Source organism: Oncorhynchus nerka, linkage group LG8, assembly GCF_034236695.1.
Source record: "Oncorhynchus nerka isolate Pitt River linkage group LG8, Oner_Uvic_2.0, whole genome shotgun sequence".
In the NCBI taxonomy this organism is placed as follows: domain Eukaryota; kingdom Metazoa; phylum Chordata; class Actinopteri; order Salmoniformes; family Salmonidae; genus Oncorhynchus; species Oncorhynchus nerka.
In genome coordinates this window covers 41998391-42024213 of record NC_088403.1, presented here as the reverse complement: position 1 = coordinate 42024213, position 25823 = coordinate 41998391, and the positions used below count along the sequence as shown (strand labels likewise).

Sequence of the window (25823 nt, the reverse complement as noted above, 5' to 3'; positions counted from 1 at the left end):
TTACCTTATCTCCTTTGTAGATAGTGGTAATAGGTGCGCCTACTAGCGGCTCGTCGCCGGGCACGCCTCGGGGTCCGGGCTGACCTGCGTCGCCCTGGTGATCCAGAGGACAACACATGTGAGTCAGTCATTATTAGCCAATCAGACGGGAGGATGAGGAGGTTGGAGGTTGAAGGGTGCGGTAGGAATTTGTAAGTTGGAAGGTTGAGAGCAAAGGGGGGTGGGGGAAGGGGGGATGAGGGTTGGAAGATTGAGAGAGAGGGAGAAGATGGAGAAGGAAAAAGAGAGGTGGAGAGATAGAGGAGAGGGAGAGGTGGCAAGAAAGAGAGCCAGAAAGAGAGAGGGCCAGGGAGAGAGAAGGGAAAAGGAGAGGGATGAAGAGGGAGAAATAGGAAAAGAGGGAACGAGAGATAGAAGGAGAACACATTAAACAAAAAGAGAGCGATAGGAAAGGTGATAAAATGAAATGAAGATAAAAAGACAGGAAAAGAGAAAGATAGAGAGACTCAAAGTGAGAGTGAGAAGTAGGGGATGAGATGGTGGGATTGCATTAAGGTCGTTCCACCAATTCGGTCCCTTTTGAGAAGTGTAACTTGGTATCAATAAAAAACATTTCACCAAATAAATAGCACATGTTCACATTTATAAAAAACGAGTTTTCCCATCTCAAGAGGTTAATTTAATAAAAATTGCTACAGTAGGTGCCTACACCACAACGACACAGTGGTCGAGAACGACACTGATTCTTCAACCTCAGGATGCTGAAGAAATTTAGCCTGTCCCCAAGGGCCCTCGCAGTGTTCTACAGGAGCACCATCGAAAGCATACTGTCTGGGGTATGGCAACTCCACCTCTGAGGACCACAAGGCACTACAGAGGGTGGTACGCTCAGCCAAACACGCCATTGGCTGCACACTGCGTGCCCTCCAGGACACCTACAACACCAGGTGTCGCAGAAAGATCATCAGGGACCGCAGCAACCCGAGCCGTGGCCTGTTCTCCCCGTTTCCATCACTAAGACAGTACAGGAGCATCATGGCAAAAACTGTAAGACTGGCCAATAGCTTCTACCCCCTGACCATCAGGCTGCTGAATAGCTACCACTAGTCAGCTACCTTTGTCCTGCATTGTTGGAGCTCGGAGCTCAAGAATCTAACTGTACCCTGTAATTACATCTGCAACACTGTACATGTGACTATTAAACCCTCTAATCTAATGTCATTTAAGTGCCAAATAAAGTAACAGGGTTGATTGAAACAGGGTTGGCGATTTCATCTGAAATATGCCATGAATCCCTTTGTGACACAGGGAATGGAAGTTTGATGTGTGGAACAGGGAGTGGCAATTGAATGCAAGCGTCACCATTTTCTTTTTTAGCAAGCCTTTGTTCATCTTAAAAATCAGATTGATTTAATCATCCATGTGGTCTACACTAAAGGGCACTTCGTTTAATATAACATTTAATATAACAGTATCGGTTCACAATTTCTATTTAAAATATCAAAGGAGCGCAAAATGCACCTATTTCGTGGAACAACCCATAAACGAAGAAGGGGAGATAGGATTGGAGGAGTAAGAGAACGTGTATGAGGGAGATTGATGAAGAGAGAATTGAAGAGAAAGAGGGGGATTGATAAAGAGAGAAAGGGAGAGAGAGAGAGAGAGAGAGAGAGAGCTCTGGCCGACTTTATCTTTCTTCCGATACGTCACTGAGAAGAAAACAATTTAGAGAGCAATTTCCTCAGGCCAAAACAGAAAATATATCATATAGAAAAAAATTGAATTAAAGGGATAAATAACTGACGTTACTAAAATGTTTGCTTGTCATCTATCCAAAAGGCTTATCAGTGAATCTAGCTGTTCCTCTTTCAACACGACTTCCAATTAGTAGTTTGTTATTGTTTGTTTGTTTGTTTGTTGTTGTTGGGGGGTTGAACAACAAGATACATGCAGGGAGGATAAGATGGCAAGATGGCGGATTCAGCCATTGATGGATCGGTGGTGAATGTTAGTGGGTCATTCATTCTCACTGGTGTTCAAATGCAACGGATACTGAATACTGAGACAAAACTCCCATGATGTTCCAGCACCAACATGCCCAAATAAGGTCAAAGGAATATAACGCAGCACAGGAAGCAGGAGCAAGTGATTCCAGCACCAATCACAGACCACGACACGCCCACCCACATGACAGCTCAGAGATCTTATTGGTTGGAAATATAATACAATAAAGTGGATTTTATAGGCTGAATATAATACAACATAGAATTCATAGAATTAGTTGGGAATCTTATAGATACAATATGCAATATGTTATTGTCTGTTTCTACCAACTAAAAGTAGTCTTAGCACAGACGTAATAAAGATGCCATTTAGCAGATGCTTTTATCCAAAGCGACAGACAGTACATAACTAATGTGCTAAGACTACCTTTAGTAGAGTCCACAAATGATTGACTTCTATGAGGGTGATGAAAAGTTCTAGAATAATCTCTGAGCTGCCATCCAACAGTAAGGAAACATGTTATTTTAGTAATGCCACAGGACAACTGTTCGTTCCTTCAATTACATATTAGATTGATCTTTTTCGTTCAGATTTGTTAGAGTTCATATTTGTTAAGAGTCCAGATTCATAATGAGAAACAAAATGACCGCCTCCATAGGGCTTTAGTCGTCCCAGTGGCAGTACTGTCATGCATTTGTAAACACACCAGGGGTAAACTGTAAAATCATTGAAGACAAGATCATATTTAAATAATAGAGATGGAACAAACCAGAGGAGGCTGGTGAGGGGAGGATGGCTCCTAATAATGACTGAAATGGAGTGAATGGAATGGTATCAAACACATGGAAACCATGTAATGAAACCGTTCCATTCTCTCCATTCCAGCCATTACAATGAGCCCATCCTCCCATATCTCCAGCCAATCGCCACCACTGATACTGGTGATATATTGAGGTAGATGTGTCAGTGGAAAAAACAGAGAAGAGGGGGATGAGGGAGGAGGTCAGGAGAGATGGATGGAGGGACTGTTGGGGCTAAAGGGTAATGTACTGTTGGATGTATGTAAGGGCCAGGGGGAGATGGGATGAGGTTGAATAGAGGGGAAGAGGATGTGTCAAATCATCACCAAGAACGATTACATGGCATGCACACAGAGGTCAAAAAGACATCCTTCATCATGCATTTTAACCATCCTCAACACGCATGCACACATAGCAGGCTCGCACGCACGCACACACGCACGCACGCGCACACACACACACACACACACACACACACACACACACACACACACACACACACACACACACAGCTAGAATAACCTAAGCCGGCTGTCTTCAGTTTGATCTAATTTGATTTACAGTGAGTATAAAGTTGCCAGTCTCCCTCCCATTGGGAAAGACATATAGATACAAAGGGGCTCTGGTCAAAAGTAGTGCACTATATAAGGAATACGGTGACATTTGGGATGCAGATTATGTCATATTACACTCTATCAACAGTCTAAATAGCTTTAAACTGATGTAATATACTGATGTAATAAATCAATTACTTCTCAATATAGCTGAAATCCAATGAGTGATAAGAAGGGGTACAGTAGATATGGTTGGACGGGGTGAGGGGAAGTTCTGGTTGGGTCGGGTGAGCGAATAAGATGCTAAAGACCTAATAAACTGATATGATTAATCGATTACTAATCAATAAAATCGATCATTAACATCTAATAATTAGTTGTGTTGTTTTGTTTTGTTGGTGCGTACCTTGTCTCCTGGCTCCCCCTGAAACCCTAGACTGGGGCTCCCCTGGAAAACAAGAGTGGGTATTGCATTTGGACAACAACACATCACCCTACACATGACAAGCATTGTAAAATTGTATGGATGTAATTATACTGAACAAAAATGTAAACGCAACATGTAAAGTGTTGGTCACATGTTTCATGAGCTGAAATAAAAGATCCCAGAAATTTCACATATGCACAAAAAGCTTATTTCTCTCAAATGTTTTTGTTAACATCCCTGTTAGTGAGCATTTCTCCTTTGCCAAGATAATCCATCCACCTGACAGGTGTGGCATATTAAGAAGCTGATTAAACAGCAAGATCATTACACAGGTGCAACTTGTGCTGGGGACAATAAAAGGCCACTCTAAAATGTGCAGTTTTGTCACACAACACAATGCCACAGATATCTCAAGTTTTGAAGGAGCGTGCAATTTGCATGCTGACTGCAGGAATGTCCACCAGAGCTGTTGCCAGAGAATATAATCTTCTTTTCTCTACCATAAACTGCCCCAACGTTGTTTTAGAGAATTTGGCAGTATGTCCAACAGGCCTCACGACCGCAGACCAAGTGTAACCATGCCAGCCCAGGACCACCACATTCGGCTTCGTCACCTGATCGTCACCTGGATCGTCTGAGATCAGCCACCTGGACAGCTGATGAAACTGATGACTATTTCTGTCTGCAATAAAGCCCTTATGTGGGTATAAACTCATTTTGATTGGCTGGTCCTGGCTCCCAAGTAGGTAGGCCTATGCCCTCCCAGGCCCATCCATGGCTGCGCCTCTGCTCAGTCATGTGAAATACATCCATTAGGGCCTAATTTATTTATTTCATTGACCGATTTCCTTATATGAACTGGAAATTCCTCATATGAACTCAGTAAAATCGTTGAAATTGTTGCATGTCATGTTTATATTTTTGTTCGATATACAGTACCAGTCAAAAGTTTGGACACATATACTCATTCAAGGGTTTTTCTTTATTTTTACTATTTTCTAAATTGTAGAATAATAGTGAATACATAAAAACTATGAAATAACACACATGGAATCATGTAGTAACCAAAAAAGTGTTAATCAAATCAAAACACATTTTATATTTGAGATTTTTCAAAGTAGCCATCCTTTGTCTTGATGACAGCTTTGCACACTCTTGGCATTCTCTCAACCAGCTTCATGACCTGGAATGCATTTCAATTAACATGTGTGCCTTGTTAAAAGTTAATTTGTGGAATTTGGTAAAAGAGCAAGTCCATATTAAGAGAACAGCAAGAACAGCTCATATAAGCAAAGAGAAATGAAAGTCCATCATTACTTTAAGAATGTCAGAAGGTCAGTCAATGCAGAACATTTCAAGAACTTTGAAACGTTCTTCAAGTGCAGTTGCAAAAACCATAAAGCGCTATGATGAAACTGGCTCTCATGAGGACCGTCACAGGAAAGGAAGACACAGAGTTGCATCTGCTACAGAGGATAAGTTCATTAGAGTTAACTGCATCTCAGATAGCAGCCCAAATAAATGCTTCACAGAGTTCAAGTAACAGACACATCTCAACATCAACTGTTCAGAGGAGACTGCGTGAATCAGACCTTCATGGTCGACTTGCTGCAAAGAAACCACTACTAAAGGACACCAATAATAAGAAGAGACTTGCTTGAGGCAAGAAACATGAGCAATGGACATTAGACCAGTGGAAATCTGTCCTTTTTGGTCCAAATTTGAGATTTTTGGTTCCAACCGCCGTGTCTTTGTGAGACACAGAGTAGGTGAACGGATGATCTCCGCATGTGTGGTCACCACTGTGAAGCATGGAGGAGGAGGTGAGATGGTGCTTTGCTGGTCACACTGTCTGTGATTTATTTAGAATTCAAGGCACACTTAAATTCAAACATGGCTACCACAGCATTCTGCAGCGATACGCCAACCCATCTGGTTCGCACTTAGCAGGGACTATAATTTGTTTTTCAACAGGACAATGACTCAACACACCTCCAGGCTGTGTAAGGGCTATTTGACCAAGGAGAGTGATGGAGTGGTGCATCACATGACCTGGCCTCCACAATTACCCGACCTCAACCCATTTGAGATGCTTTGGGATGAGTTTGACCTCAGAGTGGAGGAAAAGCAGCCAACAAGTGCTCAACATATGTGGGAACTCCTTCAAGACTGTTGGAAAAGCATTCCAGGTGAAGCTGGTTGAAAGAATGCCAAGAGTGTGCAAAGCTGTCATCAAGGGTGGCAACTTTTAAGAATCTAAAATATGCAATATATTTTGATTTGTTTAACACTTTTTTGGTTACTACATGATTCCTTATTTAATAGTTTTGATCTCTTCACTGTTATTCTACAATGTAGAAAATAGTCAAAATAAAGAAAAACCCTTAAATGAGTAGATGTGTACAAACTTTTGACTGGTTCTGCAATATAACAGTCATTATAACAGTCTGCATATAAGTCACCAGTAACAAAGATCCCCAGTATGGACTGAGTATGCATAACATTTGTATACATATAATTTGTCATGGTGTAAAGTACTTAAGTAAACTCTTAGTACTACTTATGTCGTTTTGGGGGGTATATGTACTTTACTTTTTATATTTTTGACAACTTTAACTTTTCCACTACATTCCCAAAGAAAATGATGTACTTTTTACTCAACACATTTTCCCTGACACCTAAAAGTACTTGTTACATTTCTAATGCTCATCGGGACAGCAACATGGTCCAATTCACACACACTGACAGAATCACTAAACACAAAAGTGTTGGAGAATGCACCTGGCTATATATATCAATAAGTAAAAACAAGACAATCGGGCAGTTTTGTTTGCTTATTATAAGGAATGCAAAATGATTTATACTTTTATTTTTGATACTTAAGTATATTTAAAACCAGATACCTTCAGACTTTTACTCAAGTAGTACTGTATTTTGCTGAGTGACTTTTACTTGAGTAAAATGTATGACAATTGGGTACTTTTTCCACCACTGTAGTGTTGTCCAGTACTTACTACAGGGCCAGGGGTATCATGTTAGCAGGGCAGGAAAACTCCAGGCCTATAACTACTGAAGGGTCAGGAGTTTTCCCCTATCTACTGTTGTCCAGTACTTACTACAGGGCCAGGGGTATCATGTTAGCAGGGCAGGAAAACTCCAGGCCTATAACTACTGAAGGGTCAGGAGTTTTCCCCTATCTACTGTTGTCCAGTACTTACTACAGGGCCAGGGGGACCGGGGGGGCCTGGAGCACCCTGGAGAAAAACAACACAACACAGACAGGAAGTCAGTCGGAGAGAAGACCGATCTATTAGATTCTATTGTAAAATAGACAGTCATCAAGAGACAATAAGAGAGGTATATTCCCCCAAGTCACTGGCTTTAGTCTTATTAACCAATGTGTAGATTAAACATGACAAACACTCTGTGTAACGCAAAGGTTGTCATGCCACTGTTTGGGATAACATAGTTTCTGTAATATACTGAGCACATACAGTATATTAATGGTATATTGTATCTAGATCAACACAGACAGGTGTGTGTGTGTGTGTGTGTGTGTGTGTGTGTGTGTGTGTGTGTGTGTGTGTGCATGTGTGTGTGCGTGTGTGCGTGTGTGTGTGCGTGTGTACGTACCAGGAATCCATCAGGACCTCGAGGGCCGAAGTCACCGGGACCTCCGTCTGGACCTCTAGGACCCTACGGAGAGAAACATAACACAGAAAAGCGGGTCAGGAACACAGAACACATACAACCCGGTCAGGAACACACCAAGTTATCGAATACACTACATATGCAGAAATAAATCCAGTATATTGATGTATAGTAATGAGATGTCTTACAGGTACACCATCCGGTCCAGGAACTCCCTGTAAGGATACAAGATAAACTGTGAGCTAAACAACTGGCCCGAGTTCATTATAAACATAGACTTGGGGGAAAGAGGGATGTAGGGAGGAAGGAAGGAGAGTCCGTTTCAGGTCAGACTGACCTCAATGGATGAGATTATAACAACAACATCATCTCCCTTTCTCTAAACAATCTCCAGGATAGGAAAGATGAGGTAGGGAAGGAGGGAGAGGAAGGAATGTCAAACTTCTCCTGATAATATCCTTATGTGTGTGTGTGTGTGTGTGTGTTACCCCACTGAGTCCAACGTATACAGGCTCTCCCTTCTGTCCTTTAGGACCAGTGGGACCCTGATGGAGAGCGAGAGAGAGAGAGAGAGAGAGAGAGAGAGAGAGAGAGAGAGAGAGAGAAAGAGAGAGAGAGAGAGATCATAGCACATTAAAGCCTGTAACCCTCCGGCTGCCAGCTCACTCCATGCAGACCCCCACCACCAGTCAGCTCAGGGATTCAAACCAGCAACGCTTTGGTTACCGGCCCAGCGTTCTAACCACCAGCTGTTACTAGATGACTCTCGTTACAGTCATGTAGTACTGATGTAAATGAAGGTTGTTGCCCACACGCACTACACTAGATCATTTCGTCTTACAGTGCAAAGATACTCTACGACAATGATAATAAGAACAATGATAATATATGCCATTTACAGTGCCTTTCAGAAATGTTTCATACCCCTCGACTTGTTCCACATTTTGCTGTGTTACAGCCTGATTTCAAAATGGATGAAATATATATATTTTTTTATCTCACCCAGACAACACCCCCAAAGGACAAAGTGAAAACATGTGTTTAGAAATGTTTGCAAATGTATTGAAAATGAAATACAGAAATACCTCATTTACATAAGTATGCATACCCCTGAGTGAAAACATGTTATTATCGCCTGGCAGCGATTGCAGAGGTGAGTCTTTCTGGGTCAGCCTGTAAGAGCTTTGCACACCTGGATTGTACAACTATTGCACAATACATTTTTTTTTTTTATCCTTCAAGCTCTGTCAAGTTGGTTGTTGATCATTGCTAGACAGCCATTTTCAAACCAATTTAAGTCTAAACTCCAACTAGGCCACTCAGGAACATTCAATGTCGTCTAAGGTAAGCAACTCCAGTCCAGTGTATTTGTCTACCAGTGTCTGTTGGAAAGCAGACTGAACCAGGTCTTCCTCTAAGATTTTGCCTGTGCGCAGCAAAAAAGATGACAAGCATACTTATAACATGATGCAGCCACCACCATGCTTGAAAATATGAAGAGTGGTACTCGGTGATGTGGTGCGTTGGATTTGCCCCAAACATATCGCTTTGTATTCAGGACATGAAGTAAATTTCTTTGCCACATTTGTTTTGAAGTATTATTTTAGCGCCTTATTACAAACAGGATGCATGTTTTGGAATATTTGTATTATGTACAGGCTTCCTTCTTTTCTCTCTGTAATATAGGTTAGTATTGTGGAGTAACTAAAATGTTGTTGATCCATCCTCAGTTGTCTCCTATCACAGCCTTTAAACTCTGTAACTGTTTTAAAGACACCGTTGGCCTCACGGTGAAATCACTGAGCTATTTTTTCCCTCCCCGGCAACAGAGTTAGGAAGGACGCCTGTATCTTTGTAGTGACTGGGTGTATTCATACACCATCCAAAGTGTAATTAATAACTTCACCATGCTCAAAGGGATATTCAATCTCTGCTTTTTTTTCTATCTTACCCATCTACCAATAGGTTCCCTTCTTTACGAGGCATTGGAAAACCTTCCTGGTCATTGTGGTTGAATCTGTGTTTGAAATTCACTGCTCAACTGAGGGACCTAACAGTTCATTGTTTGTGCGGAGTACAGAGATGAGGTATTCATAAAAAAGAAAATATTAAACACTATTATTGCACACAGAGTCCATGCAACTTATTAAGTGACTTGTTAAGCAAAGTTTTACTCCTGAACTGTATAGGCTTGCCACAACAAAGGGGATCAATACTTATTGACTCAAGACATTTCAGCTTTTCATTTTTAATTCATTTGTAAAAATGTCTAAAAACATAATTCCACTTTGTGTAGGCCAGTGATACCAAATCTCAACGTAATCTATTTTAAACTCAGACTATAACAGAACAAAATGTGGAAAAAGTCAAGGGGTGAGAATAGTTTCTGAAGGCACTGTAGCAGGCACTTTTATCCAAAACGACTTAGTGCACACATTTTACGTACGGGTGGTGCAGAGAATCAATCCCACTCTCCTGGCGTTGCAAAAGCCCTGCTGGACCAACTGAGCTACAGAGGACAACCCTACAGCTACAGACGATAATAGTACAGTAGCTAGTAGACAGTTCAGATAATAGATGTTACTCACAGAGAGTCCTGGAGCTCCAGGTATTCCACTGTTTAGAGTTCTGGGACCTGGTTCTCCCTGGGTACCGTTGCACCCGTCTGCTCCCGGTAGACCCCTGCCACCGTCCGCACCTGGGTGACCCTAGAGAGAAAGATAGGGTTAGGGTGTGTGTGAGTGCGTGTGTGTGTGCGTGCGTTACAATACTCACTGGGACTCCGTCGGTTCCTGGGAACCCTGGTACGCCCATAGGCCCCTTTTCTCCTTTCAGCCCAGAGGGGCCCCCGAGTCCGACGTGACCCTTTTCTCCTTTGGGCCCTGAAGGCCCTTGGTCACCTGGGAAGCCCTCTGGTCCACTGGGTCCTACTGGCCCCAGGGCCCCTGGACGCCCCTGGAGAGACACAGAGGGGAAATACATGGTGAGAAGGGACCTAAGCTTGGAGTGTCCTATATCCTCAAAAGAGGACTCCTCTTCTGGAGGGAGAAAGAAGAGGAGATGGTGAAAGAGGGGATGTTAACTTCCATGACCAAATACATGACATCATAGGAAGTCCTTGAAAGAAAGGGAAGCAGTGGTGACCTTTGGGGAGGAGGAGGAGAGGTGAGAGGGAGTTTAAACGTGAGGGAACATTCAACGACACATTGCACATTAGTTTTATCTCTGTGTGTGTGTGTGTGTGTGTGTGTGTGTGTGTGTGTGTGTGTGTGTGTGTGTGTGTGTGTGTGTGTGTGTGTGTGTTCGTGCCTGTGTTTGTGTGATGCAAGGTTATTATAGTTCTGTGTTTTTATATTAATTTTACTTATATTTTCCCCCGTTAGCTAGTGATAACTAGTAATTGTGATCAAAGATGATCTATATACTGACAAGATACTGGACTGACCGCACTAATAATGAGAATAAATGTCTGCAAAGGCGGTGAGGACGCGGGATCAGGCACAGACATTCTAGCCAATGAGAGGGCAGATACACGTGTGAACAACAGGCACAACTCTTTCTTGCAGGGATGCCACGTGCATCCACTTATATCAGTACATTCATAAGGACCTACACCTTATTCTATCAAATAAGCCTGAAGTAGCAAATGAGCAAATACTGTACATTTTATTTTTTTACCAAATTTGACATTCTCTCATTGACCTCCATACAAAAAATACCCACTTCTCGCTGTATTTTTTGCGCGGGCAGATTTTGGGAAGAGTCAAGCCTCTCGCTTGTCCTCTTCCTCTCTGTAGTGATTCACAAGCGAGGCCTATTTGAAACAGCTACCTCCTGGCCACATTTACCCACCAGCTTCAGTAGTTTGAATACCCCCCCAAAAGCTTGAAAACGCCATTGAAATCCCCATTCGAGTTTTGACCAGGTAAAAATGTTAAACTGAACATAATTCATGATGGTTTTTATTTGAATATAGTTTGTTTTCGAGTCAAAGATAATAGTTTCAGTATAGTTTTAGTTTTTCAAACAGGTGTGTTAATTAATACAAAAATTAACACACCTGTTTGAAAAACTAAAACTATACTGAAACTATTATCAGTTTCCTAAGCTGTTTTTTCATGATTAGTATTAGTTTAAGTTTCAGTTTTCGGTTACTACAATAACCTTGGTGTGATGGCACATTTTGGTGAGGAAGCAAGTTTCTACAAAACCCCTCACTATATAGACGTAGCTAGATGTGGTGGTGATTGTGCTATAGGTCTTTAATCTATAGCAATGAAGAGACTCCACTGTGGGCATGCTGAGGCTTGTGGCTATAGACGGAGGTATCAGATTCAAATGGTGATATTCTGGCCCTGAGAAAGAGACAGAGAGAGACTACACAGTATGTGTGTTTGCAAGTGTATATTTGCCTAAACTGATATTTTCCCTACAAATGTGTTGCAAGACAGACAGTGCTACAACAGATCTAAACGTGCATTACCCAACCTTCACCACAGGGTGGTGACAGAGAGCAGTTATTGCCCTCCCCAGGTGATGACAGTTAAAAGCAGCGAAGCCAATGGTAGTAATAATCTGAGGTGGATGGATTAGGAGAGGGGTAAACTAACACCCTGACATGTGATCGTCATAGTCCTAGTTTACACCAGCTGAATAAGAGGGCAGGGAGCACTTTGGTGTAGGGGAGTGGGTGAGTAGAGGTGTGGATGAGGGGCAGGGAGCACATTCGGTTGGGGGAGAAGGTGAGGAGAGGAGGGGGAGAGTGGTTCTTAAGACGAGTCAGGAGAGAGGCTGATCTTTTAGTGAATTCCTCGACTGGGATGACTCAAAAACACGTGATGGACACACTCAGACAGCAAATTCAGAGTTCACACACCCCTCCATTAGTGGAAGGCAGAGTCAGTTAACAAACACAGAGGGGTAATTTCTGCACCACACCACCTGGTCCTATAGATATATAACATCTGTCTCCAGACACAACCCTATCAACCTGGCCAGAGCTAACCAGAAGAATGTCGAAATTGCCCCTAACCACAGATCTAGGATCAGATTACTCTACCTCTTGACCCTAACCCTGACATATATGGAGATACAAATCTGACCCTGTATCAGTGGTTAGACTCGACTTGAGTCACAAACTCCCACTGGTGCTGATACCAACGGCTAATGCTAGCCCTGCTGCTTACAATGAGAGTAGAATGAACTTGCCATAGACACTGATCCAAGGTCTGTTAGGGTGTTTCACCCCTAGTGGTTAAGGTTTCTGGGAAGGTAAGCTGATCCTAGATCTGTGCCTAAGGGTGACTTCTCTATCCCTAACCATCTACATAGGTCTTAATGACAGGGAGAGGTTAGGTGTAGGCAGTGATCTGCTTAAAGGCCTCACACCTGGTTCTAAACATACAAGTATGTAGCAGTTGGTCCAATGATGTATATAAACACTGGATTGCTGATGCTATGTCTTGGCTGACTGGTCGGCCATATTGGCATTCCTCAGTAGGGAGCAGTCCTTCATAGGAGTGAATAGAATTATACAGTATTTAAATTAAATATTTCAAGGATAAAATTACATGTATTTAAATATTTTGTTGTTGTATTGGGGACAGTAACATTAGTAAACTAAAAAATATATACTTTAAGGAATTTCAAAAAATATTTTTTATTTGTATGTTTAACTCAAATTATTTAATTTACAAGTATGCATTAAGCTGTCTGTAATATAATAAACGTGGCAAAAACGAATGTACATTAATAAATGCAGTTATATAGCTTCCCATTATTTTTTTTTTACAATGGCATGGGCATGGCGGCTTCAACACAGCACCCCCTATCAGTCATCTAGTGTATATATAAATCGTTGGGGTAGACAAGTTGGCCACTTTCTCTCACCCCTTTCTCTCCCTCTCCCTCTCTCTGTCTGCCTGCCTGCCTGATTGTTTCCCTTCCATCGCTCTCCCTCCAAGGCCAAATAGAACACATTCTTACTCTGTGATAGATAAGAGGTCACTGTAAAGGTGTTTGTAAGGTATGACACTTTGATAACTACTGTGACATAACTCTCGCAGTCTTCCTCCGTGTCTCAACGAATGTCTAGCAAACACCTTTACGGAGACCTCTTACCTAACACAGAGACTATTAGGCCGTTACAGTAGCTCTCTAAAGAGGGTACAGGAAGCATCCATCTGCTAGATGGATTAAAACAAGCTCTTTTTAATATTTTTTTTACAGAAAAGACATCACACAATGTTATTCTGTGATCCCAGTGGAGGTGGAGGGGGCAGTAGGAGGTGGAGGGGGCAATAGGAGGTGGAGGGGGCAGTAGGAGGTGGAGGGGGCAATAGGAGGTGGAGGGGGCAATAGGAGGTGGAGGGGGCAGTAGGAGGTGGAGGGGGCAATAGGAGGTGGAGGGGACAATAGGAGGTGGAGGGGGCAATAGGAGGTGGAGGAAATAGGAGGTGGAGGGGACAATAGGAGGTGGAGGGGCAATAGGAGGTGGAGGGGGAAATAGGAGGTGGAGGGGGAAATAGGAGGTGGAGGGGGCAATAGGAGGTGGAGGGGGCAGTAGGAGGTGGAGGGGGCAATAGGAGGTGGAGGGGGCAATAGGAGGTGGAGGGGAAACAGGAGGTGGAGGGGGAAATAGGAGGTGGAGGGGGCAATAGGTGGAGGGGCAGTAGGAGGTGGAGGGGCAGTAGGAGGTGGAGGGGGCAATAGGAGGGGAAATAGGAGGTGGAGGGGGAAATAGGAGGTGGAGGGGGCAATAGGAGGTGGAGGGGACAATAGGAGATGGAGGGGACAATAGGAGGTGGAGGGGGAAATAGGAGGTGGAGGGGGCAATAGGAGGTGGAGGGGACAATAGGAGGTGGAGGGGAAATAGGAGGTAGAGGGGGCAATAGGAGGGGGCAATAGGAGGGGGCAATAGGAGGTGGAGGGGCAATAGGAGGTGGAGGGGCAATAGGAGGTGGAGGGGGCAATAGGAGGTGGAGGGGGAAATAGGAGGTGGAGGGGACAATAGGAGGTGGAGGGGACAATAGGAGATGGAGGGGACAATAGGAGGTGGAGGGGGAAATAGGAGGTGGAGGGCAATAGGAGGTGGAGGGGGCAATAGGAGGTGGAGGGGGCAGTAGGAGGTGGAGGGGGCAATAGGAGGTGGAGGGGACAATAGGAGGTGGAGGGGCAATAGGAGGTGGAGGGGGAAATAGGAGGTGGAGGGGGCAATAGGACGTGGAGGGGGCAGTAGGGGGTGGAGGGGGCAATAGGAGGGGGAAATAGGAGGTGGAGGGGGCAGTAGGAGGTGGAGGGGGCAATAGGAGGGGGAAATAGGAGGTGGAGGGGGCAGTAGGAGGTGGAGGGGGCAATAGGAGGGGGAAATAGGAGGTGGAGGGGGCAATAGGAGGGGAAATAGGAGGTGGAGGGGGCAGTAGGAGGTGGAGGGGGCAATAGGAGGGGGAAATAGGAGGTGGAGGGGGAAATAGGAGTTGGAGGGGACAATAGGAGGTGGAGGGGACAATAGGAGGTGGAGGGGGAAATAGGAGGTAGAGGGGCAATAGGAGGTGAGGGGGCAATAGGAGGGGGCAATAGGAGGTGGAGGGGACAATAGGAGGTGGAGGGGAAATAGGAGGTAGAGGGGGCAATAGGAGGTGAGGGGGCAATAGGAGGTGAGGGGGCAATAGGAGGTGAGGGGGCAATAGGAGGGGCAATAGGAGGTGGAGGGGACAATAGGAGGTGGAGGGGACAATAGGAGGTGGAGGGGGGGAAATAGGAGGTAGAGGGGGCAATAGGAGGTGAGGGGGCAATAGGAGGGGCAATAGGAGGTGAGGGGGCAATAGGAGGTGAGGGGGCAATAAGAGGGGACAATAGGAGGTGGAGGGGGAAATAGGAGTTGGAGGGGACAATAGGAGGTGGAGGGGACAATAGGAGGTGGAGGGGGAAATAGGAGGTAGAGGGGGCAATAGGAGGTGAGGGGGCAATAGGAGGTGAGGGGGCAATAGGAGGTGGAGGGGGCAATAGGAGGTGGAGGGGACAATAGGAGATGGAGGGGACAATAGGAGGTGGAGGGGGAAATAGGAGGTGGAGGGGACAATAGGAGGTGGAGGGGACAATAGGAGGTGGAGGGGGAAATAGGAGGTAGAGGGGGCAATAGGAGGTGAGGGGGCAATAGGAGGTGAGGGGGCCACAGGAGGGGGCAATAGGAGGTGGAGGGGGCAATAGGAGGTGGAGGGGGAAATAGGAGGTGGAGGGACAATAGGAGGTGGAGGGGACAATAGGAGGTGGAGGGGGAAATAGGAGGTGGAGGGGGCAATAGGAGGTGGAGGGGGCAATAGGAGGTGGAGGGGAGGGGCAGTAGGAGGTGGAGGGGGCAATAGGAGGTGGAGGGGGCAGTAGGAGGTGGAGGGGGCAATAGGAGGTGGAGGGGAGGGGAATAGGAGGTGGAGGGGGCAATAGGAGGTGGAGGTGGAGGGGAAATAGGAGGTGGAGGGGAGGGGAAATAGGAGGTGGAGGAAATAGGGGGGGGCAATAGGAGGTGAGGGGGCAATAGGAGGTGAGGGGGCAATAGGAGGGGCAATAGGAGGTGGAGGGGGCAATAGGAGTTGGAGGGGACAATAGGAGGGGGCAATAGGAGGTGAGGGGGCAATAGGAGGGGGAAATAGGAGGTGGAGGGGACAATAGGAGGTGGAGGGGACAATAGGAGGTGGAGGGGGCAATAGGAGGTGGAGGGGGCAATAGGAGGTGGAGGGGGCAGTAGGAGGTGGAGGGGGCAATAGGAGGTGGAGGGGCAGTAGGAGGTGGAGGGGGCAATAGGAGGTGGAGGGGACAATAGGAGGTGGAGGGGGCAATAGGAGGTGGAGGGGGAAATAGGAGGTGGAGGGGGAAATAGGAGGTGGAGGGGGCAATAGGAGGTGGAGGGGGCAGTAGGAGGTGGAGGGGCAATAGGAGGGGGAAATAGGAGGTGGAGGGAAGTAGGAGGTGGAGGGGGCAATAGGAGGGGGAAATAGGAGGTGGAGGGGACAGTAGGAGGTGGAGGGGGCAATAGGAGGGGGAAATAGGAGGTGGAGGGGCATAGGAGGTGGAGGGGGCAATCGGAGGGGAAATAGGAGGTGGAGGGGGAAATAGGAGTTGGAGGGGACAATAGGAGGTGGAGGGGACAATAGGAGGTGGAGGGGGCAATAGGAGGTGAGGGGGCAATAGGAGGTGAGGGGGCAATAGGAGGGGCAATAGGAGGTGGAGGGGGCAATAGGAGTTGGAGGGGACAATAGGAGGTGGAGGGGAAATAGGAGGTAGAGGGGGCAATAGGAGGGGCAATAGGAGGTGAGGGGGCAATAGGAGGGGGCAATAGGAGGTGAGGGGGCAATAGGAGGTGAGGGGGCAATAGGAGGGGGCAATAGGAGGTGGAGGGGACAATAGGAGGTGGAGGGGACAATAGGAGGTGGAGGGGGAAATAGGAGGTAGAGGGGCAATAGGAGGTGAGGGGGCAATAGGAGGGGACAATAGGAGGTGGAGGGGACAATAGGAGGTGGAGGGGGAAATAGGAGTTGGAGGGGACAATAGGAGGTGGAGGGGACAATAGGAGGTGGAGGGGGAAATAGGAGGTAGAGGGGGCAATAGGAGGTGAGGGGGCAATAGGAGGTGGAGGGGGCAATAGGAGGTGGAGGGGCAATAGGAGGTGGAGGGGGCAATAGGAGGTGGAGGGGGAAATAGGAGGTGGAGGGGACAATAGGAGGTGGAGGGGACAATAGGGGGTGGAAGGGGAAATAGGAGGTGGAGGGGGCAATAGGAGGTGGAGGGGGCAATAGGAGGTGGAGGGGGCAATAGAAGGTGGAGGGGGCAATAGGAGGTGGAGGGGGCAATAGGAGGTGGAGGGGGCAATAGGAGGTGGAGGGAACAATAGGAGGTGGAGGGGACAATAGGTTGTGGAGGGGGTAATAGGAGGTGGAGGGGCAATAGGAGGTGGAGGGGGAATAGGAGGTGGAGGGGGAAATAGGAGGTGGAGGGGGCAATAGGAGGTGGAGGGGGCAATAGGAGGTGGAGGGGGCAATAGGAGGTGGAGGGGGCAATAGGAGGTGGAGGGGGAAATAGGAGGTGGAGGGGGCAATAGGAGGTGGAGGGGGGAATAGGAGGTGGATTGGGAACGTCTAAGTTTTTTTTGGACTGTGCAGACCTGGCCGGCAAAATAAGAGAAAAAGAACATTGTTCCCAGTACACAAAATTACGTCGAAAAGATGTCATCAGGAGCATTTTAGGTGCTGAATAAATTTAAAAAAGTGTAGATACGTATTTTCCAGTACGGCCTTATTTCAACGGCACATACGTTCTCAATGAAGTGAGCATTATATCGCAATAATCATTGTTCAACCCTCTTAATATAGGAAAGAGGAGCCAAATGAAGAGTGCAACAGAATGTGCATTATTGCTCCCCATCTGTCACATGCACTTATGTTATAGTGAAGTGCAGTTTGCAAACACCTCTTTCTACTGACTTGAGAGTCATACATCATTTTTAGGAGTGACTCGTTCATTTTAGTAGTTCGTTTGACCTTCTAGTGCTGGCCGCAATGAGTCCTACAGCAGGATTGATACACGCTCCTCCGGCTCAGCAGCTCCAAAGACGGGCTCCGACCCCGGACTGTTTGTCATATGCATCGGTCGCCGGTAGGGGATCGTGCTTGCTCTGGGCATTACTGACACAAATGAACAAAATGAGTTGAAAGATATGTTATTTTTCCTAAACGTGTCGAAACGATCTGAGTCAGTAAAAAGAGCGGAATTTCCCGTCACTATCACCAGTATGTTAGCTTTTTCAACAGACCACTTAAATTAAATTAAATGAAATTTATTGGTCACATACACATATACATTTAGCAGATGTTATTGCGGGTGTAGCGAAATGCTTGTGTTCCTAGCTCCAACAGTGCAGTAATATCTAACAATTCACAACAATACACAAATCTAAAAGTAAAATAATGGAATTAAGAAATATATAAATATTAGGATGAGCAATGTCAGAGTGGCATTGACTAAAATACAGTAAAATAGAATACAGCATATACACATGAGATGAGTAAAGCAGTATGTAAACATTATTAAAGTGACCAGTGATTCCATGTCTACGTACAGTTGAAGTCGGAAGTTTACATACACCTTAGCCAAATACATTTAAACTCAGTTTTTCACAATTCCTGACATTTAATCCTAGTAAAAATTCCCTGTCTTAGGTCAGTCAGGATCACCACTTTATTTTAAGGATGTGAAATGTCAGAAAAATAGTAGACAGTGATTTATTTCAGCTTTTATTTCTTTCATCACTCAATTAGTATTTGGTAGCATTGCCTTTAAATTGTTTAACGTGGGTCAAACGTTTCGGGTAGCCTTCCACAAGTTTCCCACAATAAGTTGGGTTAGTTTCGGCCCATTCCTCCTGATGTAACGGAGTCAGGTTTGTAGGCCTCCTTGCTTGCACACACTTTTTCAGTTCTGCCCACAAATTTTCTATAGGACTGAGGTCAGGGCCTTGTGATTGCCCCTCCAATACCTTGACTTTGTTGTTCTTAAGCCATTTTGCCACAACTTTGGAAGTATGCTTGGGGTCGTGGTCCATTTGGAAGACCCATTTGCAACCAAGCTTTAATTTCCTGACTGATGTCTTGAGATGTTGCTTAAATATATCCATATAATTTTCCATCCTCATGATGCCATCTATTTTGTGAAGTGCACTAGTCCCTCCTGCAGCAAAGCACCCCCACAACCTGACGCTGCCACCCCCGTGCTTCACGGTTCGGATGGTGTTCTTCGGCCTCCCCCTTTTTCCTCCAAACATAACGATGGCTTAACAGTTCTATTTTTGTTTCATCAGACCAGAGGAAATGTATCCAAAATGTATAATATTTGTCCCCATGTTCGGTTGCAAAAAGTAGTCTGGCTTTTTTATGGCGGTTTTGGAGCAGTGGCTTCTTCCTTGCTGAGTGGCCTTTCAGGTTATGTCGATATAGGACTTGTTTTACTGTGGATATAGATACTTTGTACCTGTTTCCTCCAGCATCTTCACAAGGTCCTTTGCTGTTGTACTGGGATTGATTTGCACTTTTCGCACCAAAGTACGTTCATCTCTAGGAGACAGAACGTGTCTCCTTCATGAGCGGTATGATGGCTGCGTGGTCCCATGGTGTTTATACTTGCGTATTATTGTTTGTACAGATGAACGTGGTACCTTCAGGCATTTGGAAATTGCTCCCGAGGATGAACCAGACTTGGAGGTCTACAATTTTTGTTCTGAGATCTTGGCTGATTTCTTTAGATTTTCTCATGATGTCAAGCAAAGAGGCACTGAGTTTGAAGGTAGGCCTTAAAATACATCCACAGGTACACCTCCAATTGATTCAAATTATGTCAATTAGCCTATCAGAAGCTTCTAAAGCCATGACATCATTTTCTGGAATTTTCCAAGTTGTTTAAAGGCACAGTCAACTTAGTGTATGGAAACTTCTGACCCACTGGAATTGTGATACAGTGAATTATAAGTGAAATAATCTGTCTATAAACAATTGTTGGAAAAATTACTTGTTGTTATGCACAAAGTAGATCACCCAACCGACTTGCCAAAACTATAGTTTGTTAACCAGAAATTTGTGGAGTGGTTGAAAAACGAGTTTTAATGGCTCCAACCTAAGTTTATGTAAACTTCCGACTTATGTAAACTTCCAGCCTCTAAGGTACAGGGTCGAGTAACCGGGTGGTAGCCATTTAGTGATGGCCATTTAACAGTATGAAGGCCTTGAGATAGAAGCTGTTTTTTAGTCTCTCATTCCCAGCTCTGATGCACCTGTACCGACCTCGCCTTCTGGATGATAGCGGGGTGAAAAGGCTGTGGCTTGGGTGGTTGATGTCCTTGATGATCTTTTTGGCCTTCCTGTGACATCGGGTACTGTAGGTGTCCTGGAGGGCAGGCAGTGTGCCCCCGGTGATGCATTGGGCAGACCGCAACACCCTCTGGAGAGCCCTGCCATTGCGGGAGGTGCAGTTGCTGTACCAGGCGGTGATACAGCCCGACAGGATGGCCAAGCCAAATTTCTTCAGCCTCCTGAGGTTGAAGAGGCACTGTGGATGTGGATAGGGGGTGCTCCCTCTGCTTTTTCCTGAAGTCCAGAATCAGCTCCTTTGTTTTGTTGACGTTGAGAGAGAGGTTATTTTCCTGGCATCACTCCGCCAGGGCCCTCACCTCCTCCCTGTAGGCTGTCTCGTCATTGTTGGTAATCAGGCATACAATGGTTGTGTCGTCTGCAAAATTGATGATTGAGTTGGAGGCGTGTGTGGCCACACAGTTATGGGTGAACAGGGAGTACAGGAGGGGGCTGAGTACGCACCCTTGTGGGGCCCCTGTGTTGAGGATAAGTGAAGTGGAGGTGTTGTTTCCTACCATCACCACCTGGGGGCAGCCCGTCAGGAAGTCCAGGACCCAGTTGCACAGAGCGGGGTTCAGACCCAGGGCCCGGAGCTAGATGATGAGCTTGGAGGGTACTATGGTGTTGAAGGCTGTGCATATAGTCAATAACAGCATTCCTACATAGGTATTCCAATTGTCCAGGTTGGATAGGGAAGTGTGCAGTGCAATGACGATTGCATGGTCTGTGGATCTATTGGGGCAGTAAGCGAATTAAAGTGGGTCTAGGGTGTCAGGTAAGGTAGAGGTGATATGATCCTTAACTAGCCTCTCAAAGCACTTCATGATGACAGAAGTGAGTGCTACTGGGAGATAGTCAAGGAGCTCTCGAGTGGCGCAGTGGTGTAAGGCACGGCATCTCTGTGCTAGAGGCATCACTACAGACCCTGGTTCGATTCCAGGCCGTATCACAACCACCCATGATTGGGAGTCCCATAGGGCGGTGCACAATTGGCCCAGCGTCGTCCGGGTTAGGGTTTCGCCGGGGTAGGCCGTCATTGTAAATAAGAATTTGTTCTTAACTTACTTTCCGAAATCAATTTAAAAAACAGTAATTTAGTTCAGTTACCTTTGCTTTCTTAGGTACTGGAACAATGTTAGACATTTTGAAGCAAGTTGAGACAGCAGACTGGGATAGGGAGAGATTGACTATGTCCGTAAACACTCCAGCCAGCTGGTCTGCGCATGCTCTGAAGATGCGGCTAGGGATGTCGTCTGGGCCGGCAGCCTTGCGAGGGTTAACACACAGAAATGTCTTACTCACGTCGGACACGGAGAACGAGAACCCACAGTCCTTGGGAGCGGGCCACGTCCATGGCACTGTGTTATCCTCGAAGCGGCCGCAATATCCTGTTCAGCTTGTCTGGGAGCAAGACGACGGTGTCCACGACGTGGCTGGTTTTCCAATTGTAATCATAGATTGTCTGTAGACCTGCCACATACTTCTCGTGTTTGACCAGTTGAATTGTGACTCCTCTTTGTCTCTGTACTGATGTTTTGCCTGTTCGTTTGCTTTATGGAGGGAATAACTACACTGTTTGTACTTTGAAGGGTTACCACGTTCAACCCACTAAGACGTTACCGACGGCAACGTCTTTTGGACATCTTTTTTTGGTCCTGACCGAAAGTCTTTGTTTGGTCATTTTTTGGTGCAGTCCGGACCGGCCTTGATTTAGACGGCTATGTTGGTTCAGATTTGGTCCAGTCTGGACCGGCCCTGATGTGGCCAAAACAAAGACATCTATATTATGGGTTCAGATTTGGTACATTCCGGACCAGACCAAATCTGAGCCAATCATAGACATCTATATTTCACAAGTTTGGAACGCACAGTGCAGTACAGTCCAGCACAGCAGACTACAGTGCATTACAATACAGTGCATTACAATACAGTGCATTACAATACAGTGCATTACAATGCATTACAATACAGTGCATTACAATACAGTGCATTACAATACAGTGCACAATACAATACAGTGCATTACAATACAGTGCATTACAATACAGTGCATTACAATACAGTGCATTGCAATACAGTGCATTACAATACAGTGCATTACAATACAGTGCATTTGTCACACCCTGACCTTAGAGATCCTTTTTATTCTCTATGTTTGGTTAGGTCAGGGTGTGACTCGGGTGGGAAAGTCTATTTCTTTGTATTTGGCCGTGTGTGGTTCCCAATCAGAGGCATCTGTCTATCGTTGTCTCTGATTGGGGATCACATATAAGTTGTCATTTTCCTTTTGGGTTTTGTGGGATCTTGTTTTCTGTATAGTTTCTTTGCCTTTACAGAACTGTGCGCTTTCGTTTTTTTGTCGTTGTTATTTTGCTTTTGGTGTCATCAATAAAAAGACAATGTACGCCTACCACGCTGCACCTTGGTCTGGTCATTCCACAAACGAGAGCCGTTACAGCATTACAATACAGTCCACGGTACAGTAAAGCAAAGTAGAATATCGTACAGTAGAGTACAATACAGTAGAGCACAGTAAAGTTGAGAAAAGTAAAGCATAGTGTACTGTACTGTATTGTACTCTACTTTACTTGAATGTACTGTACTCTACTGAATTCAACTCTACTGTACTCGACTGAACTAAACTGTACTGTACTCTACTGTACGCTACTCTACTGAATTAAACTGTACTATATTGTACTCTACTGAATAAAACTCTACTGTCCCGTATTGTACCGTACTGTACTGCAGTGGTTCCCAACCTTTTTTGAACCATGGCACACCTTGATGGGATAAAACAATTCTGCGGCACACCTAAAATGTCCTAATTCATTTATTTAGTGGTAATGATCTCCATCTGATCCATATAGATTAAATAGGGATTTATTGAAATCACGCTCACGTCAGGGGAGATAAGCGCTTTAGGCTTTTGAGTCCTTCAATACTAAACCTACTTACATAGAAAGGGAGGGATTGATTGACAGTGGAGAGAAAGAGAGAGAGAAAGATAGAGCGAGAGAGAACGAGAGAGAACGAGCGAGAGAGCGAGCGAGCGAGAGAAAGAGAGAGAGAAAGAGAGAGTAAGAGAAAGAGAGAGAGAAAGAAAGAGAGAAAGAGAGAGAGAAAGAGAGAAAGAAAAAGAAAGAAAGAAAGAAAGAAAGAAAGAACGGAAAACTACATTCGCCACAGCATCATGGAATGAAAATCTAGTTGTTTGAAAACTAAGCTGAAATTCCTGTGTGTGTGTGTGTTTACAGAATAGATAGGGATAGTACTGAACAAATGGTCTCACTACGTCCCTGAAAATAATATCCATACAGTTTCCCTTAGGTACAGATCTAGGATCAGCTTCCCCTCCCCAAATCCTAACCTTAACCTTTAGAGGGGAAAATACAAAACTGACTCAAGATCAGTGTCTATTGAGGCTAGGTAAAATACCCCCCCCCCCCTCTCCCCCCTCTCTCTCCCTCCTTTGAACTTCATCACCCCAGGGATTTTTTCATCCCTCCTTGCTCCTCCTTCCCTCTCCTCCCCCTTTCCTCCTCCCTGCAAATTTCTAACTTGTTGCATACCTTATTGGTCACGAAACATACCCCCAAGGCACTAGTGCTCTGCTGTCTGTGTATAGTACTGAAGAGGCCATGGAAAGAGAATGTATTGGAACAGGAAGGAGGGAAGGGATGATTGACAAATAGTACCTGAGGAATGGCATGTGTGCCGGCATGAAGTGTACCACACACGTATACAAACACAAACATGAATGCTCACACACACTCACACAGATGCAAGTAGCTACTGTGTGTGTGTGTGTGTGTGTGTGTGTGTGTGTGTGTGTGTGTGTGTGTGTGTGTGAATATTAAAGACAGATGGATCACGGCAGATGTCTCACCCTGCCTGCTCAATTATAAGCAATTACACAGAGCCACAGGGCCTACATACACATACACACAATTCTAATCAAACCCAGTACCCACTAGGGTCGACAGCCTGATCCAATGCTAGTCTGCTACTCACCCCCTAACCCTCACCTTTTACCATTATCCCCTTTACAACCCTTACCCAGCATCTTCTCCCACCCCTCTACCCGATCCTAGCTTCTCTCGTCTTTGTCCATGCCAACCAGCAGAGAGAGCCCTAGTCTGACATCCTTGCCCAACTCTCACCCTCACCCTGGCACCCCCTCACCCCTTACCCACCATCTTCTCCACACCCCACCCCTCTGCCCATCACTCTCTCCGTCTTTGTCCATGCCAACCTTCCATCCATCCATCCATCCATCTAGAGGCTGCCAACCAGCCACATCACCTTCCAGCAGACTGCTTCTACTGTGACTCCAAATCCCCTCTGCACAATTGACACAATAGAGCCTATTCTTTACCCATAAGCCCTATGGCTTTACCGCTCCGACCCAGCCTACCTCACTTCCTGTCAGAACCCTGTTTGGACCTGTGCAGAACAGAAAACAGAACCCATGACCAGACAGATTCTCCCCTCGCCAATCCCCCCTCCGCCCGGGGTTAGCGTGACCCATTGTCCGTGACCGGCCAGGCCAGGGGGAAGACTTAGGCTGTCGCACCGCGTGCCCAACGGGGGAAGTGATGGGCGTCGCGCGAGGAAACAGCAAAGAGGGAGGTTTAATCGATTTGGAGGTTTGATAACCTAATTAAAGAGTATGTGTGCGGACACAATCATCGTAACCCGAAATGCTCCCTTAATTACGCCATGGGCAAAACACAGTGTTCAGACAGTAGGTCAACTTATATTGGCCACACACACACACACACACACACACACACACACACACACACACACACACACACACACACACACACACACACACACACACACAGTAGATCGGAATAGGACTGACTGATAGCATCTCCTCTAGTCATAGACCCTCTCTCAGCTCTTTTAGATTGGAAAGAAATTATGACATTGACATGTAATTACATTTTTGCATCTACTTATGCATTTTTAAATTGATTTAATATTAGTAAACAAAGTAAACAAACATGTCAAATGGACATTCATAATTGCATGGCTCACTACACATAATTTAAAAGGCCATTTCATAGAGAAGGTAATAAACTGGACTTACTGGGAAGAGATGGTGATTCTGTCTAAATTCATTGTACTTCCCTTTAACCGTCATTTCCCGAAAGTCACTCTTTCCACACGTCAACTCATTTTTCTCAGCTTCAGAAGCAGGTCATTTTTGTTCAGGTCATTTTTTATATTTTGTCAAGTTTGGATTCTATATAATGTTTGATGCGCATATTCAATGAGATATCACATCATTTGCATATTTCAATTCAATATTTCCCAAGAAAGTATTGTTGTATTTGTGTCTACATTTACCTGGTAAAAGTTGATTGTGATGTGATTAAGTGGGGAAAAAATAGATAGGGTGGGGGGGGGCCTGGCCTTACTAAGGAAGATTCACTTTCAATTTTATGTCCCAGTATTTTTCCTTTCAAGTTTGAGATGGTCCAGTATG

The 25823-nt window shown here is 45.4% G+C and overlaps 1 protein-coding gene across 4 annotated transcripts in view; it reads right to left on the bottom strand.

The window, feature by feature from the left end:
- The window catches only part of col4a6 (collagen, type IV, alpha 6), a 182721-nt gene that overhangs the window by 40010 nt on the left and 116888 nt on the right, over positions 1-25823 (bottom strand). For 3 of the 4 annotated variants that reach the window (XM_065021803.1, XM_029666357.2, XM_065021805.1), the window contains exons 5-11: positions 10212-10391; positions 10025-10144; positions 7925-7981; positions 7625-7651; positions 7419-7481; positions 7004-7039; positions 3765-3806 (exon numbers count right to left, since the gene is read on the bottom strand). In XM_065021803.1, the coding sequence (XP_064877875.1) occupies positions 3765-3806; positions 7004-7039; positions 7419-7481; positions 7625-7651; positions 7925-7981; positions 10025-10144; positions 10212-10391 (525 nt within the window). Of the gene's footprint in view, positions 1-4; positions 95-3764; positions 3807-7003; positions 7040-7418; positions 7482-7624; positions 7652-7924; positions 7982-10024; positions 10145-10211; positions 10392-25823 lie in introns of all 4 variants that reach the window. The other variant, XM_065021804.1, reaches the window with a different exon arrangement.